The sequence below is a fragment of the Leptosomus discolor genome, chromosome 4 (genome assembly GCF_034619465.1).
Source record: "Leptosomus discolor isolate bLepDis1 chromosome 4, bLepDis1.hap2, whole genome shotgun sequence".
NCBI classification, from domain to species: domain Eukaryota; kingdom Metazoa; phylum Chordata; class Aves; order Leptosomiformes; family Leptosomidae; genus Leptosomus; species Leptosomus discolor.
In genome coordinates, this window is record NC_141394.1 from 15,106,030 (window position 1) to 15,120,997 (window position 14,968).

At 45.2% G+C, this 14,968-nt stretch overlaps 1 protein-coding gene across 1 annotated transcript in view; it reads left to right on the top strand.

Annotated features, from left to right (window-relative positions):
• Positions 1-1,761: 1,761 nt before the first annotated feature.
• Positions 1,762-14,968, top strand: part of CDS1 (CDP-diacylglycerol synthase 1) — a 33,090-nt gene continuing 19,883 nt past the window's right edge. Inside the window, exons 1-3 of the mRNA XM_086464416.1 lie at positions 1,762-1,875; positions 9,818-9,945; positions 13,596-13,692. Coding sequence (XP_086320542.1) covers positions 1,762-1,875; positions 9,818-9,945; positions 13,596-13,692 — 339 coding nt within the window. The remainder of the gene's footprint in view (positions 1,876-9,817; positions 9,946-13,595; positions 13,693-14,968) is intronic.

The following is a 14,968-nucleotide window of genomic DNA, read 5'->3' on the forward strand; positions in this document are numbered from 1 at the left end:
GGTGTTGTCATTAAAAGCATTCCGAGCATACCTTCAGAGGGATGTAATAATAAAGTTGTTTACATAATAAAACCAATCAAGCTTGGTGAAACCAGTCACCATAGCGATAAGGTAAATGACAGCAGATGTAGCTAGACACTGCTTTGCAGAGGTGCTGGTCCTGTGTTTGCAGACACAGTAAGCCAGCATGTAGACACTGAGGTGACACCTAGGGTGAGTGTCTTTATGGGAATGCTCTGAGGCAGCCAACTGTTGCCACAGCCAGACTGTCAGTAGCCATACAAACATGATGGAGCAAGATGGCCACTGTAACAGGGCAGCCGGAGGAATTCCCAAGCAGGCTTGGGAAGCAAAGGTAGTGTTTGCTCTGCTGATCACTCAACAGTAGTGTGCTAGAGCTGAGAGGCACTCTGAGACAGTCATCTAAACTGCACTAGAGGGCCAGCCTGACACCAAATTGCAGCAAGTCTCAGCAGACAGGGGTGATTTCTGGACAGCTTGTCAGGACACGGTGTTTAGTAGGGTCTGCTTGTCCCTGCCCAGGGACATGTCCCACTTTGCTGTGTACCCAGGCCTGCCCCGACACCTGTCACACAGGTGCAGCTTGGGTGAAGAGGGCCCATGCACTCTGTGCTTTTCACACCCACCCTCTGCACAGCTCCTGGGGTAGCCTGCCTAGTAAACAGTGGCTATTTTAAGAGGAAGATAGAGCTGGCAGTGTAATGGCTCTTACAGAGCATGTGTAGCTGCCCTTGCAGACCATTTTTCTTGATCGCGAACTCTTAGGCAGGTGTGTTATGTTTCTGTACAGGCTGGTGGCACCATGCTTGGCGGGGTGCGTGGCATGGTGGGGCAGGAACAGGGCAAGCACCACACCTGCCCTTTTAAATGGATATAACAGCAGGTGAGCATAAGTATCCCAAAGGAAAGCAAAGCACTTCCAGACAACTGGCAACGACCGTGTGGGCTGCAGCACCGGCGCCCGTGGGTGTCGAGGCAGAAGCTGGTACCAAGGCTGTGTGGAGATGCCTGCCCCCGGCTCCCTGGGGATTTCACCGATGGACTGCAGGCAGGCAGGCAGGCAGGCAGCATGCCGGGGCCGTTCCGACACCCAGGAGAAAACAACCTTGAGGTCCACGCCGGCGTTGCAGGGCTTTGCGGGGAGGCACGGGGGGAGGCACGGGAGGCGGCACGGGAGGAGACACGGGAGGAGACACGGGGGGGGGGGGGGCGGTGGCCACCCGGGCGTGCGCCGCGGTTGCGGGTGCCCGCCGCACCGGCCATCCGGGCCCCGGCCGACGGGAAGCACCGCCGTGGGCGCGGACCGGGCCGGGCCGGGCCGGTCATTCCTCCGCCGCGCTACTAGCTGTCGGGGGCGGGCCCGCCCCTCCCCCTGCGCCGGCCGGAGGCGGGGCCAATAGCGGGGGCGGAGCGCCGGGCGCACCTGGGCGACACCGCCCCGCCCTCTCCGCCCCAGCCGCCGCCGCGGGGACGCGGGCGCTTCTCCGCTCCCGGGGCGGTGGGGTCCGGACGCGCCCCCGAGCCGTGGCGGCGGCGTCCGCAGCGAGAGCGCCCCCCTCCCCGGGGCGGAGTATAACGCCAGGCTCCTCAGAGGAAAAGAAGAAGAAGGAGAAGGAGAAGGAGGCGGCGGCAGCGGCCGCCGGGCTCCGCGGCGCGGCTTCCGCGTCCTCCCCGTCCCGATCGGCCCGGCCCCGCCTGCACCCGCTCGCCGCCGAGTGGGCGTTGGGCTCCCGCGGCGCGATGTCGGCGCGGCGGCGGCGGTGGGCGGCCGCCGAGGAGGAAGAGGAGGAGGAGGAGGAGGAGGAGGCTGCGGCGGCGGAGGCGGAGGCGGAGGAGGAGGCGGGTAGCGACAAGGTGAGGGCGCGCGGCCGGGGGCCCTTGGGGGCCGTTGGGGCAGGTGTGCGGGCGCGCGCCGCTCCCGCTCTGCGCGACGAGGCGAGGCGAGGGGAGGGGCGGGAGCGGGGAAGCAGCCCTGCCTCTTCCCCACCCCCCCGGCCCCGGATCGCCGGGCCCTGCCTTGGGAAAAAATGCTCCGCCGCCCCTCCCCGCGCTGCGAGCCTGCTGCCCGCTCTCCGTGGTGGCGGGAGCAGCGGGAGGGCGACGGGCCAAGTGGCCTCAGCGCCCAGTGCGCGGGGGATAGGGCCCTACGCGTGTCCTGCCCCGCCGCCACCCCCAACCGCCCCCCCCCCCCCCTCGCGGCGAGGCTGAGATGGGAGTGTCCGCTGTCTCTGCGGGGCCGCAGCACAGTGTCGCCGCCGTTGCCCTGTCAGGCTGCGGGTGGTAGTTCCCCCCTCGCCCAAGGAGCCGGGCCGGGCACAGAGCGTGCTGCGGCGTGGCTGCGCGGTGTGGCGGCACGGAACGGCGATCGGCCCCGGTTAGAGGCTGTGTCAGCGCTTCCCCAGTGGCTGTTTCTGTTTTATGGCCTTTTAAGTGATAGGCTTTCACCTCTGTCCCGGAAAAGACTTACAGTATGACATTTCTGCTAAGGCAAGAGGTTTTTGAAATACTACGGGTGTGCCGTCAGGTTTATTATAGTGAAAAAACAGCCACAGTGCTGTCCTTTTGTTTGCTGTGGAGTTAAGGCTTATCACCACAAAAGCTAAGCACGGTTGGTAATTGTCTGAATAAAATGAAAGAGATGTTATCGTTTTGGTAACTGGAATTAAAAAAAGAAAAAGCTTTCTGGTTGCTGAATTGAGTTTGCAGTGCACGGCTCCCAAACCGGCGGCTATTTAAACCTGCATGGATGTCAGAGTTGCAGAGTGTGCAGTCTGCCTGAGGCATTATGGCAAGGAATTGGAAAGTGAAACTCAATAGTCAGTTTTTATTCTGCGCTTTGGTTGCGTGAACTCAAAGCCAATGAACTTGAAAATTTGCTGTACTGTGCTGCATTGAGGGCTGTGATCAAATAAGGTAATGTTTGGACTACAGCTGTGCAGAGTATTTCGCTATAGATGAGAATTGACTTTTAAACATAATTTCTTGTAGCGGTGTGCTCAGAAAGCTGTTTTTCTATGGAGTTGTTCACGTTTGCTTTATTTTGTAGGCTAAGCTCATTTCTCAGGTCTGCAGTGAGCTGCATTTAAAGAATCCTTCCCATTCAAAGCCTCTACTCTCTGGACCTCAAAAGGGTGCACCTAAAACTTGCTAATATTATTTTGGGTTTACCTGCATGATTCCAGAGAGAAAAATGCTGCTCTGGCCCATAGGCTTGCAGCTCTTTTGCTTGAGCTGCTTGGAAGTCTGGTGTTCCATTCAGTTTCAGATGATGTTGAACAGAAAGGACTCTGCTGCTGTGTGTGCAGCTGGGATGTTGGTTACAGGAGATGAATTTCAGTATGCGTACGTTTGTGATGATCGCTTGAACTGTTAGACGTAGAAAGCCTTTTCCACCACACAGAAGGCTTTTTTGATGGATTATTTGGGGGGACCCTCCTTGTTGCTGTTAGAATTGTTCAACCTATCTGTGATGTGCACAGCACCGGTGACCTTTGTCACGGCTCGCAAGCGACATTAAGGATTGTTTTTACATATTAAGCTGTCTTTAGTGCCATTGGTAACTGTAAAGATAAACGGGCATTTTGTACTGAGTTTTCTATCAGAGGGTCGCAGTTTGGGTCTCTGATTTGAATATGAGTACACAGGTAATGTCTGCTGTAGGTGATTTGATGGGAAGCATCTGGTCATCCGGATTCATAGAGGCCACATTATATGCTGCCTTAGGTGTTTATATTTCTGCTCTACCTCTTGCCTGACTGTTAAAAGAAGTGGGTAGCTTTATTGTCCTTTGGCTGTTTTGAGATGACTATTTGGCATGCTAATTGTGTGTTTGGACCCAAAACTTGTTCTTTTGTTCATAACTACTCAGGATGGCCATACTCACAGAATCACAGAATGTTAGGGGTTGGAAGGGACCTTGAAAGATCACTAGTCCTACCCCTCCTGCCAGAGCAGGACCACCTAAAGTAGGTAACACAGGATGGTTTTCCACTGCTTCCTAGTATGCAGCTCAGGAACATCACCTTCTTCCTCACTTGTAATGAAGGAGAAAACTTGATTGTCACCTTTCATATGGTAACTGCTTTGTGCTGCTTCTGCTCTTGTTGGTCCAATTAATTCAGACTTCCAGATACCTAAAGGCGATATGCTTTAAAGCACCTTGTTTGCCAAAGTAGAGAAGCTCTCTGTGTTTGCCATGGAAGTCTCAGTGTCTTCAGTTGCTCACTAGCTTGGTGAGTTGATGACTTTTTGCAAAATTCTCATGAACATGCCTTTGCCCTGTAGGGCTTTGCAATTTCATGAGTTTGTTGTTTCTTGGCATTGTCCTGTGGCATGCAGGAGTGGTTTTGCAGTTGTTCCTTTCTTATTTGCTGCTGCTTGTCCTGGACGCTCTTTCTCTAAGAATGTCTTGTCAAAGTGCCTTCATAAATGGTCTGCGGCCCTTGGGAGCAAGAGGAACGATTTGGCATTCACATACTTAATATTTATAAGTCAGTTAAAGTTTTACAGATTGATCTGTGTGTGTTCATTCTTCCTTTAAAATCCCAGTTGTTTGCATTCTTTACTAAAAAGCAAGTGACACTGCTTTCAAATGCTTCCAAAAAAACCACACCAGTGTATCCTGGAAGTAATCACAGTTATTCCTCTTCGTACTGTGCAGAGTTGTTGGAGTAGGACAGGGAGGGGATAGTGGAATGGTGCTGCATTGCTGGCCGTGGGAACAAATGCCCGTTTGCCTCGGGCCATTGCTAATTATTTGTAACTAAAACAAGCAGCCGGAATCGCTGACGGCTGCTTCTCCTACAGTATTGAAAAAGCCATTTCTGTTCCATGAACAGGCAGCCCTTCCAGGGAATCAGTTGCTAGATAAGTTGCTCAGACCTGTGAAGCTGGGTTTGGGACTTGATTCTTTGATGCCCAAAACCTCCCAAACCTGCTTGGAGTTAAATGAAATTCCTGATGGCAGGAATCCTGATGCATTATGGTGGAACAATAGTCTGTCGTGGATGACTTAGTTACTTCATTTGACTGACTTCTTTTGGAGTCTTTTGGAGAATTCTTTTGGAATATGCAGAAAATGGATCTGTTTAGTTTTCACAGAGAAGTCTGCCTATGCTGTCTGCTACAAGCGTGGTAAAAATAATAAGGGCTGACTATTTCCAAACCTCTGTTTTCTTGGAAGTGGTGGTGAATTAGTACTAATACAGATAGCAAAGGATCTGTAGGTTTCAGTCTTCGATTCAGTGTGTGTGGTTCTCTTGCTTGTGTTTCTGCATATGTCAGGCTTTAACAGTTTGGAAAAAAAGGTTTCATTTTTCAGGATCTTCTGACACTTTGCTATCTTGACTTCAGAGGAAGGTATCAAGGTACATCTAATTAAATAGGCCACAATGTGGTCTAACTGAACTATTGACTTAATTGTAAAACTTGTGAGACTGCAGAAAGGTCAAAGATGGAGGAGAAAACAAAGTAACACTTACACAGGTAAAATGACAATAATTCTTTTGCTTGCTAACTCTTTCACATAAGCTGTTGGAAAATGTCTTTGTTTTATCAGTTGCTCTTCATGTAGCTGCTGCATTCTCTGAAAAAAACCCAAAATTTTGCTGTCTACTTAGTTCCTTATTGTGTCCTGGAAGAAATGCAGTACAAGCAAAACATTGCAAATGCCTTTGTAACTAGAATAATTCTTATGTATGGCTCATTTGGCCCATGTTAATGGTAGTGGAGGGTGTGTGGTAAAACACAGCAATTCAGAGGCATATATCCTTTGAGATGATGAAGGGTTGACATCTATTTTTTTCTGCATGACACATGGCTGTATTGTGGTAGCCGTTGTGAAGTAGCCAGGAAGCAGAAATCCACATGGACGCTTAATTTGTGGCAAGATGTCGCATGTTTTGAACTCCTGTTAGGGAGTCTCAGGCTCTTGACTGTTTGAGTTCCTCCTTTGTATGGCCAAGTGTTTGTGGTCTTGTACAGAAGATTTAGCTTAAGGATGGAAGTCTTGTGTTCAAGAACACCAAAATTAAAACAAACCAAAAGCCTACAACTAGACCGACCTTTGTCTCAGCATACTTTGGAAATGATGACAACCGATGAACATTGCAGTGTGTCAGATAGGTGTGTTTATTATGCACTGCACTGCTCATAGCGTGTGCATAACTGTCATGTTTGCCTTCTTCCTTGTGCTTGTTAGGCCTGCATCATCTCAGCCTTGTTGGGCTTGTATTCTATGAGCTGATCAGATAGATTCACTTGAAGGAACATGTGCCTTCGTGTGAAAAGAAGCAAGGCAACAACCTCATTGCACATTGTCTATCTGTACAGACACATGGGATGTGAATCAAGGAAAAGGGAGTGGCAAACGTTCTGCATGTAAAAGGCTCTGTCACCTGCAATTTGAGAACTTGGAAAAAAAATGGAAACACCTCAGTCCAAACATTTAATTTGGAGTTGGGGTTGAAAGATTTCTTAGTACCTTGGGACAGTACAACTTCTGCTGTTTTCAATTAACCTTTTAAAACCTTGTAAGTACCTGCTCATGGGTATGAAACCCATGGCATTTCTATTAATACCCCTCATGGGTCTCAGTTGTTACTGTGTGTTCAGCTTGGCCAAATCTCAAACCTGAAGAGCAGGAGAAAGAAGGGCTGGTGGGCTTTGTACTGAACTCCAAAACTGCTTCTACAAGGTCAAGCTGAAGTAGCAAGAGTTTTGATTTTATTTTATTTATTTATTTTGAGGGCTTTGATAGTGATTAATTTGGTGTCTCCTTCCATGGTGATGATTGTTATTTGTGGAATAAATGGAATGTTTATAATCAGTCGTAAAATTATTAAGAAAACAATTAGCAAGAAAGACTTGTCCCCCAGTGATGGGGTTCTTTAAGCACTTCATGATGCAGAAGACAATTAACTAGCTTTTAGTGAGCAACTTCCTCTTTGGCTTCTGACTTCGCAAATGAAATGCCTTATTCAGGAAATGGTTGTGGCCATTATAAAATTAACTGGAAAATAAAGTATTCAAGGTCATTTTAAAGGTATGTTACAAAGGGAAGTTGAAGATGGTCAGCTGTTTGTCTCCCACTTGGTTATGCACCAAGTTCTGTGCAACTTGCAGGCTGCACCAGCCAAGCTCCCAGTAGCGGTAGTATGAAACATGAGCTACTGAAAAATATATTGGATAAACACAGACTCCTTCTTCAAGGTGTTCAAATACTCTGAAACACGCCATGTACCTGTGAATCCAGGTGTTGGAAATAGCATATCTAAAACATTGCTTCTAATGAGATGCATAAGTGACAGTTGTGTGTTAAATATCAGAGGGATAAAACTAAGTATGAATTATTTTATTTTATTTTATTTTATTTTTAATTTGTAAACAGTTCGAGTATGGAAACATTTTCTGCAATACCAAAAGCCCCAAAATGGAATAACAAAGTTTGGGGGTATTCTTAGTTCTGAGTGCTTAAAAGAGAGAACATCTCTGCCATGTGCAAGCAGGGATTAATATTAAAGAGGCTAAGTTGTGGTTTTAGGGCCAGGATTACTGCCTATCATGGGCACAGTGAGTAGTGTCTTCTAGAACTGTACAGACAGCTTGCTGCACTTCAGCGCAGGTCACGGGAGTTGGAACATAGCTTTGGGAGAGACCTGTGATCCCCCTGCAGCTGCATCTGTAGTTGATTTCCTAAGCTATGGTACAGCACTGAGAAACATCTCTGAATTACAAGGTTGCAAGCACAGTAATTTTTTATGTATTTATATGCTTTTTCAGGTGCTCTACAGACTTGCTGAAGTCTCGACCACAGACCAAGAGTGTTTGCTCTTTTTACTTGTATTAGTTAGAGACAATATCTGTCTAATAATTATTCAGCTGTGGAGTTTCAAGTAATAGGAAAAGCATTGATCAAGTTTTTCAAAGAAGTAAATGCTGCAAAATCTGTTCACGAACTTCATCCTGGGCACATGCGTGGTACATAAAGCAACTGAGAAAAGCACAGGCCTAACGCGTTAAAAAAGGGAGTTACTCTTCCTGGTGTTCCCCGTTTCCCTTGCGCACGTGTGTAGTGCCAGCTCCCGGTCTTGGGTTCCAGAAAGAGAACAACAGTTTAAGAACGGAAAGGCGGTGGTTTCCCTCGGCCCCGCGTCCCCGGAGAGCGCCGCGCTCGGCGGCCGGCCCTGGGCAGGCTCCGAGGGGCGCGCCCGGCGCGGGGGGGCCGCGGGCGGAGCCCGCCTGCAGCACCCTGGCCAGCTCCCGCCCCACCGCCCCCGCCCGGCTCCGGGCCGCGGGCTCGGTCCTCGCCTTTGGACTGCGAGGTTTGCGGAGCCTTCTCTTTTCCACCCGTAGTGCCTACAGAGGTCAGCCGCTGAGGCAATGCTTACACCGAAGTGTAACTTCCTGCAAAAGGCCGACGGATTGAGAGGAAGAGGCGGTAGCTTCTAGTGTAACCACGCGATGGCTTAATTCTGCGGCGTCTTACAGAGGGGACAAAAGGGAGGATATACGTCTGCTGTCTTCCAAAATGCCAAAAATACTCAGAACAAGGGCAGAAAATAGTATAATTAAGGAAAAGTAGGAAAGAAGACTAGTCACATTCATGTAAATAGATTAAGGAGAAAGAACCAAGATCTGCGATGAAGAAGTTGGAAAGAGATGGAGACTGAGAAACATCAGTATAGCAGTGGTGAAGAAAAGTTTTTGAGCACAGTTACTTCACAGTCCCCAGAGCTGTTAAGAACTGATGAACCTGAGGTGGCAAGGCAGGCTAGAAGCTGCTGGGGACTGCAAGGAGGTGAGGCAAGGCAGGGAAGTCAGGAGGAAGTTCAGGTCTCAAGAGAGCCAGACACAGAGCTAGAGACAGCTCTCTACCTTACCACTGTGCTAGGGCTGAGTGCAGCCTTCTGACTCCCTGGAGTTGTGGTGTTTGTGACATTAGAAGGAGTGAAGTAAATCATCAGCACCTTTAGTGTTGGCTTTAACTGAGGGAGAAATAGTCTTGACAGTCTACTCTGACCGTTGGTCACAATTTGTACATTGTCACCAAAATATGTACTGCCTATTTTGCGTTTGGGTTAGACACACAGTCTGTCTAGATGATATCATCCTGAGTGGTCATTAGTGAATATGGAAGAAACAACTGCAGTGTTGGAATCATACAAGAAATTATTCTGATTAATACTGTGTCCATAGGACACTTAGTCACTTCACAGTTTGTTTTTGGATTGTTCTTTTCAAGCTCCAGGGTTCAAGTCCTGGTGTATGTACATATGAGGCTGTGCGAGCAGCCTCTTTTCATTGTACACAGAGACTGTTTTTCATGCATTCCATTTCCTTTTTTTTTTTTTTTTTTCTTTCTTAATGTGATGTTAAACCACCAGAAGACCCTTCTCCTTATTCCATAAAAAGGTAAGTTTGAGATGTAGGTGAGGGAATGTGTTAAAGAGGGTTGGGGATTTCAGTTAAACTCATGTGTTCTGTCAGCTGTAGTATTTCTGGAAACACACATCCTCATGCTTATGTACGTGGGTTGAAAAAGCACCTAGAATTTGAAGTTTCTTGAGCACAGCAGATAATGTTACAACATCTGAGTACTGGCCTTCTTACAAACATTTATTGGGAAAAATTTATCTGCTACAACATCTATCGTTTCACTAGTACACCACTGTTGTCTTTTTAGAAGGTAACCTAGATATTATCAGTTCATAAAGTAATGTTTATGACTCTGAATACTGTTTTTTGACTTCATAACTAATAATCTTGTGTGTTGTGTTGGTTTTCTTTTTTGTCATAGGAAGTGGATTTGGAAGAAAGACTTGGTGAATTGGATCTTAGAAGTGATTCTGATATTCCTGATGTTCCTCCCACAACAGACAGCACTCCAGAAATCCTCAAAAGGGCTTTGTCAGGCTTGTCTGCCAGGTATAGTAAAACAAACAACTCTCAAATTTAATAGCTGCTGGCTAAAGTTCTTACAGATTATGTTGCAATTTTAATTCTTACAGATTATACTGCAGTTTTAAATTTCATATGATACACATGAAAATTCAAGGATGAATTTTTACTGGATATCATTGATTTATTTATGCTTTGATAGTCCCTTCAGTGTAATATTTTTTGCATATACCTGAAGATTTCCCACTGCATGCCTTTCTAAGTCAGCCACTGAATGTTTAGCTACAGTTTATGTAAATGTTTGCCATTGCTCAGTCTGAGCGCTGCAATAAAATGGGTTAAAGAATAGTCATTGGGTTTGATATCCAGACTATTTATGAGCGTTATAATAAACATCCGGGGTTAAGAGGGGGCGGTATTTGTGTGTAAATGAAATGGGAAGAAGGGTAAATTTGCTGGTGAGCTTTGCTAGCTTTTTTTTTTTTTTGCAGCATTTACACTTCTAAATAGTTGTTCTTTACAGTTAAATACAACATAATTTTTATTTTCATACCTTTTGAAGCAAAGCTTAATTTTTTCCTGCCATCTCTTTTCAAACTTACATTTCTGAATCCAGCTCCTCTTCACAGGAGCGTAAGGGCTAGCAAATGCCAGGGTGGTGTGTACGTGCATAGATAGAGAGATAACTGCAGGGACCTGCGCATTCATGGAAGCTAATGAAAAAAGTTCCTAGTACAATTTTTTATACAGTCCCTGTACAAAATCAGGATCAGTTGAACCCTTTTGGAGGTGGCAATTCACATTACATTTTTTTCGCTAATACAATGGAAGAGCATTTAGGGGTGTGATAGATCACATACCAAAAAAACTACCTCGTAAAATGAATGTGCGTGTCATATATGCCTTATGCTCAACAAAACAAACCAAGCAATATACAATGTGTATTTTAGACACAACTTAGGTCTTGCACGAGTCAGAAGAAGGACCTCCAATCCAGACTACGATTAAAAACTTCCACGTCCTGGTAAAAAAACTGATCTCCAGTAGGTATCTCCAATAGCAGTGTGAAACTACAGTTTTTTGGCTTGCTCCTTTTCTAATCTGTTGTCTGTTTCTGTTGTGATGTCTGGGAACTATAAAAAACCTGCATTGTTCCCAGGTTTCAAAAAGCATGTTTCTGAACTGCACCAGCTATGAGCAGAATGTGATGTTCTTTACTGCCATCACACTGCAAGGAGTATCTAGTTCCTATCGCTTTCAGAGTTCTCTTACCGTGTTAAATGTTGTGGAAGTCTTAGGTCTCCAAATCAGACTTGTTTCAAAGGGCATGTGCATGGTGATACCTCAAAGCCTGCAACTAAGAGGCGCAGGTGAAACCTCTCCTGTTTCACATGCTTGAAATTCTTTATTGGAGTGTTTGCACGAAGGTACTTCGAGTGCAAAATTAAATTATCGGTGCTTTATGAATGTAGATTAAAAATTACCACTAGTTCAGTCACTGGCAGTCCCACCAGGGCTGTTCAATGCACAGTGTGAGTGAGTTGCATTGTAACTCTCAGAAATATTGTTTCTCGTTGTATTTGGCCTTTAGAGGAAACAGTATCCGTTACTTCCAGTGGAGAGTTAAGATACAATAAACTTGTCATGTGGCTTCATAGATTCTGGAGCTTGTTGTCTTACTGAAGCTGTCTTTCCAGTGCTGTACTTGTCAATACCCTCAAGATACTATACGGTATATTCACCTTATTCTTGAGGGAAGTTGGATTCTAAAGGAGTCTTGCTCACTATAGATACACCACTAGGAGCAAGCTGCTACTCTATAGCCCATGTCATAGAAAAATATAAAGCATCTGTTGTGTTAAAGCCTGTTGTGCCTTTGTTCTGATACTTAAGGCAAATCCAATTAGTGGCTTTAGCTGCCATTAACCTGCCGATGAATAACATCCTTGAAAATCAAATTAATATAGTTGAAGTTTACATTAAAACCGGAGTATGAAGCAAAACTAACGGTGTCCCCTGTATCAGGTGTATCTTCTGATGCAGCAATGAGACATAAGACTGATACAAAGCAAAACATTAGGAAGAATTTCTTTAAGCTGTAGTAGGGGTTTTTGTGCTTAGCAGTAACTTGTGATTAGTTGGTTCAGTATGCTTTTAGAGGCAAAATTCTTGAAGGGAAAAGCACAAGCAAAAGAGGAGAAAAACTTACTGGAAAGTAACATTAATACTGAAATACAGACTATAGATAACTAGAAACATTTTCATGGCAGAGAGGAGCGTGTGATGAGTTGTTAAATTTTTTTTTTTTTTTTTTTTTTTACATGAAGCGGGCTCTTGCTTTTACCTGATACTGGCCTTTGGGGTCAGGGGTTGGGGGTGTGTGGGAAATAACATTTTGGTTACTCTAGAAATTACAAGAAAAAAACAAAACCCGCAAAGACTTCACTGTTGTTTGAGTTCTTTTAAAAGAACTCTCATTTTTTTTAAAGAAAGTGTTCCGGCGTTCTGCACCTCAATGTGCTGTGTTCAGTTTTGGGCCCCACATTACAAGGAAGACATTGAGGTGCTGGAGCACATCCATAGAGCAATGAAGCTGGTGAAGGGTCTAGGGCACAAGTCCTGTAAGGGTACAAGTCCTGTGAGGAGCAGCTGAGGGAACTGGGGTTTAGTCTGGAGAAAAAGAGACTGAGGGGACCTTTTTGCTCTCTACAGCTACCTAAAAGGATGTTGTAGAGAGGTGGGTGTCGGTCTCTTCTCCCAAGTAACAAGTGATAGGACGAGAGGAAACAGCTTCAAGTTGCATCAGGGAAGGTTTAGACCGGATGTTAGGAAAAATTTCTTCCCTGAAAGGGTTGTCAAGCATTGGAACAGGCTGCCCAGGGAAGTGGTGGAGTCGACATCCCTGGAGGTATTTAAAAGATGGTGTAGACATAGCGCTCGGGGACATGGATTAGTGGTGGACTTGGTAGTGTTAGGTTTATGATCGGACTCAGTGATCTTAAAGGTCTTTTCTAACCTAAATGATTCTATGATAATGGGAATTTCTATTCTGCTTAGGTAGCCACAAGCAGCTGCAAAGGTCTATAAGGGCAAAAGAGTTCAGCTAGTCTGACGCATCACCCCTCATTGTCACGTCTTCCTGTCCTGGTTCCAGTGCTTACAAAAGCACAGGATTGCTTTCAATACATATCCCTCCACCCAGCAAATAGCTACTTCACTGCTGCTGAAAGTTGGTGATCTCCTGGGGTTTTTTGTCTGTCTCCTCAAATAATTGTACGCTTTTTACCTAGCAGCCTGTCTTTCATATATAAGCCTTTATATGGCTGGGCCCCATCAGTCTTACTGATTATGTAATGCTTTTTCAGGGTCCTGATGTATTTTTCACAGCAGCTTCAAGATGGGGTTGATCCATTTAGTTGCAAATGTCATTTGGAGCAGGGGGAGCATGAGAGAAGAAAGGTGGCTAACTTTAATCTCTTTTACTGTGTATCCTGTTTAGTCGGACAGTTTGTTGATTCTGTGTTTCTTGCTATGTGTTCTATTAAGCACAAAAGTTTCTGGAACTCCCACTGGTTCTAATACACTTTAATCTCTAGTTAGTAAAGGAAGTGGCATTTATTTTCATTTATAACTGCTTGCTTTTTATTCTCTCTCTTTTTTTTTTTTTTTTTAAATAGATGGAAAAATTGGTGGATTCGTGGAATTCTCACCCTAGCTATGATTTCTGTGTTTTTTCTGATCATATACCTGGGGTCATTTATGCTGATGCTTCTGGTAAGTTTGTTTAAATACATACTGCCGTGCTAGAGGTACTTGATCTCTTTGTTCATTGTGCCTAAGACAGCTGGAAGCAAACTGCACAGATAATTCAGAGCAATTTCTCTCTTATTTGTGTAAATGTAAATACTTTTGAAAAACACTTAACAGATTCACAACTGGGCCTTGTGGATTATATGCTGTAATTATTATTTTTTTCAAGTAGGAATTAAAGTAACTCTAAGAAGTTGAACGATTGTCATCTTGAAGTTTACTAAACTATTGTCATCCATTTCCTTGTCCAGTTCACATCACCTACTGTTACATTCTTTGAGATTTGTTTTTAAAAAAACCCACCACAAACCACCACCAACAAAACCCCCAGAACTCCCAAACCAAAAAACCAAAGACACAGGAGTTTACTTTTTGAGGCTGAGGAAAGCACGCAGCTCTGGTCTGCTGTCTGTGACTGGCACTGAAAGGCTTGACTCAGGCATGCTCCATTAATTCCCTGCTTCTCTACAGGGCTGCCTTGTGGCCTTGGGTTTATCTGTAGAATGGCCCTAGATTCCTTTCCAAGGTGCAGAGATAAAGGGGATTTTTAGGTCATGAAGTGAAATACTACTAATAATAATAACAACAATAAATATTCATATGCCCTTCATACTCAGTCAGCCTTTACTGCTTTCTGTCATTTTTATTGCTGGTATTTTTATTGAATAATGGATTAACTATCTTTCCCAGTCATGGCAAGTAACAGGCAGGGATGCGGCTTCTAAAACGCTGAAATTGGTACTTCTAGGTAACAGCTTTGATTATTGACTCTCAGTTTGTTTAACTATCAAAATGTGCTTTTACTTCTTCCGTGGCATAATGTGAAACACATTTTGGATTGTATTCATAGAATTGTTTATGTTGGAAAAGACCTTTAAGATCACCAAGTCCAGCCATAAACCCAACACTGCCGAGCCCACCAGTAAACCATGTCCCTAAGCACTACATCTACACGGTTTTTTAAATATCTCCAGGGATGGTGACTTAACCACTTCCCTGGGCAGTCAATGCTTGATAACCCTTTCAGTGAAGAAATTCTTCCTAACATCACATCTAAACCTTCCCTGGTGCAACTTGAGGCTGTTTCCTCTCATCCTGTCACTTGTTACTTGGCAAAAAGAGACCAACACTCACCTCGCTACAACCTCCTTTCAGGCAGCTGTAGAGAGCAATAAGGTCTCCCCTCAGCCTCCTCTTCTCCAGACTAAACAACCCCAATTCCCTCAGCTGCTCCTCACAG